At 48.2% G+C, this 2,891-nt stretch overlaps 1 protein-coding gene across 1 annotated transcript; it reads left to right on the top strand.

The window, feature by feature from the left end:
• The first annotated feature begins 1,043 nt into the window (after positions 1-1,043).
• On the top strand, positions 1,044-2,131 carry GPR32 (G protein-coupled receptor 32). The gene is given in 2 exon segments (XM_003804002.3): positions 1,044-2,069; positions 2,072-2,131. Coding segments are annotated over 2 exon segments (1,086 nt in total).
• The last annotated feature ends 760 nt before the right edge of the window (positions 2,132-2,891 follow it).

Below are 2,891 nucleotides of genomic sequence, written 5' to 3'. Positions count from 1 at the left end.
TGGCCTGCAGGCCATAAGTTATCTCAGATCTGCTTTATCTGACAATGTCTTCACATTCATTTGTGAAGGATATTTTCAACAGTTTTAAAAATTCTGGATTGAGGCTAGGGGCAATCACTTTTGCCTGTAAACCCAGCACTCTAGGAGTCTGAGGCAGGAGGATCTCTTGAGCTCAGGAGTTCAAGACCAGCCTGAGCAAGAATGAGACCCCATCTTTACTACAAATAGAAAAATTAGCTGAGCATGGTGGCAGGTGCCTGTAGTCCCAGCTACTCAGGAGGTTAAGGCAGGAGGATGGCTTGAGCCTAGGAGGTTGAGGTTGCTGTCAGCTATGATGACACAGCTCTCTAGCCTGGGCAACAGGGTGAGACCCTGTGTTACAAAAAAAGAAAACAAAACTCTGGATTGATAGTTTTTTTAATGATCATTTTTTCTAAATTGATGATTTTCTTTTTTTGAGACAGAGTCTCACTATGTTACCTTCCGTAGAGTGCAATGGCGTCACAGCTCACAGCAACCTCAAACTCTTGGGCTCTTGCAATCCTCTTGTCTCAGCCTCCCAAGTAGCTGGGACCAAAGGCACCTGCCACAATGCCTGGCTATTTTTTATTGTTGTTGTTGCAGCTGTCATTATTGTTTAGCAGGCTCAGGTTTGAACCCGCCAGCCTGGGTGTATGTGGCCGGTGCCCTACCCACTGAGCTATGGCTACAACCTAAATTAATGATTTTAAAAAATTAATAGTTGGTTGATTTTTAATACTTATCCAGATTTTGTAATTTTTTCATCTGTCAGACTATTTGTCTGACAAAACTACTATGTCTTTACAAAAAGTCCAATGCCCTTCCTTTTTTATTTATTTCCATACCACCTGTCGTCTGACACGGCATATCATGGATTTATTAGATGAGTTATATCTGACACCATCAGCAGGATGTGAGTTCCATGAGGGCCTGTTTTGTGACATGACTTATTTCCATTGCCTAGAATGATGTTATCATGTCATAATAAGAACTTGGTAAAAAATTGTTGAATGGAGAAATACATGAGTGGGGTCTCGGAGGGGCTCTCGTGAAGGCAGCCAGGGGCTCTTACCTATGGTCACTTCTGTTCTAGAGAGATGAACACCTCTGAATGTAAGCCCTTGGAGATGGGGTGCCTCCGCCAGCTGACTGTGGCTGCCCTGTCCATGTCCTTTATTGTTGGCATACTGGGCAATGGGCTGGTGCTCTGGATGACTCTCTTCCATATGCCCCGCACCATCCCTACCGTCTGGTTCTTCAACCTGGCCCTGGCCGATTTCACTCTGTCACTGTCCCTGCCTGTCGCCGTAAGTTATGTGGCCTCTGGCCAGTGGCTCTTTAATAGACTGGCCTGCAAATTCTACATGGCCTTTCTGGTTCTCACTTTCTTCACCAGCACCTGGCTCCTGGTCCTCATTTCTTTGGACCGTTGCATCTCCGTCCTCTACCCTGTCTGGGCCCGAAACCACCGGACGGTGCAGCGGGCCATCTCGCTGGCCATCGGGGTGTGGCTCCTGGCTGCCGCCATATGCTCACCACATCTGATATTCCGGACCACTGGCCAACAGCATGGATGCAACCACTGCTACTTCGAGTTCACCTTGAGGAATGAGACTGCCCGCAGTTTGAATCCAGTGGTTCTGGGGAGACAAATGGTGGTGATCATCACTTACTCCCTGCTGGGCTTCCTGGTGCCATTGGCAGTCATCAGCGCCTGTGCTCACCTCATCCGGGCCAAGCTCCGGCGAGAGGGCTGGGTCCATGCTCGCCGGCCGAAGAGGTTGCTGCTGCTATTGGTGAGCACCTTCTTCACCTTCTGGTTCCCATTTAACATGGTGCTTTTGGTCCAACTGCCGCAAGTGATGGAGCCAAATGAGTCCCACTACTCCAAGATGCTGCTCCTCCTCTGGGCCACCTTTTCCTTGGGCTGCTTCAACAGCTGCCTCAACCCCTTCCTCTATGTCTTCATTGGCAGGGATTTCCAGGAAAAATTTTTCCAGTCTTTGCCTTCTGCCCTGGCCAGGGCGTTTGGTGAGGAAGGGTTTGTCAGTCATCCTGTCCCCGAGGTGAAGCCCCCAGGGGATGGCAGAGACCCACAGGCAGAAGCTAGAAGCCTTCCTTCCTAGGACTCAGCCCCTCACCTAGGCTGGCTTCCAGGACCCTGCCAGATCTTGCCTCTTCTTTCAAGGAGTCTTCCCAGCAATCTCTCAGCTAAAGCTCTGTGGTAGAGACATCTGGTGATTTCTCAGTGTCCATTCTCTCCTTGCTTTATAGTAAGACTCCTATTTGTTTGAAACTGGGCACATGGTTAACCAGAAAAACAGAAAAGTCTACATTTCCCAGTATCCTTTGTGTACAAGTAGGTATCGCCTTATGACTGCTTTTTGGAAATAATCACTGCAACTTCCTTAAAATGCCTTTATTTTATTTTTTATTTTATTTATTTATTTTTGAGACAGAGTCTCACTATGTCGCCCTTGGTAGAGTGCCGTGGCGTCACAGCTCACAGCAACCTCAAACTCTTGAGCTTAAGCGATTCTCTTGCCTCAGCTTCCCAAATTGCTGGGACTAAGGTGCCTGCCACATCACTGGCTATCTTTTTGTTGTAGTTGTCATTGTTGTTTAGCAGGCCTGGGCCAGGTTCAAACCGGCTAGCCTGGGTGCCCTACCTACCCTACCCACTGAGCTATGGGTGCAACCCTCTTTTTTTTTTTTTTAATTTGAGACAGAGTCTCACTCAGTCACCCTGAGGTTGAGTGCCATGGTGTTATAGCTCACAGCAACCTCAAACTCTTGGGCACAAGGGATTATCTTGCCTCAGCCTCCAGAATAGCTGAGACTACAGGCGCTCACCACAATGCCTGGCTATT

The sequence above is a fragment of the Otolemur garnettii genome, unplaced genomic scaffold (assembly GCF_000181295.1).
Source record: "Otolemur garnettii isolate 467f Iridium unplaced genomic scaffold, OtoGar3 scaffold00211, whole genome shotgun sequence".
Taxonomy (NCBI): Eukaryota; Metazoa; Chordata; class Mammalia; order Primates; family Galagidae; genus Otolemur; species Otolemur garnettii.
This window is presented reverse-complemented; position numbering and strand designations above follow the sequence as displayed.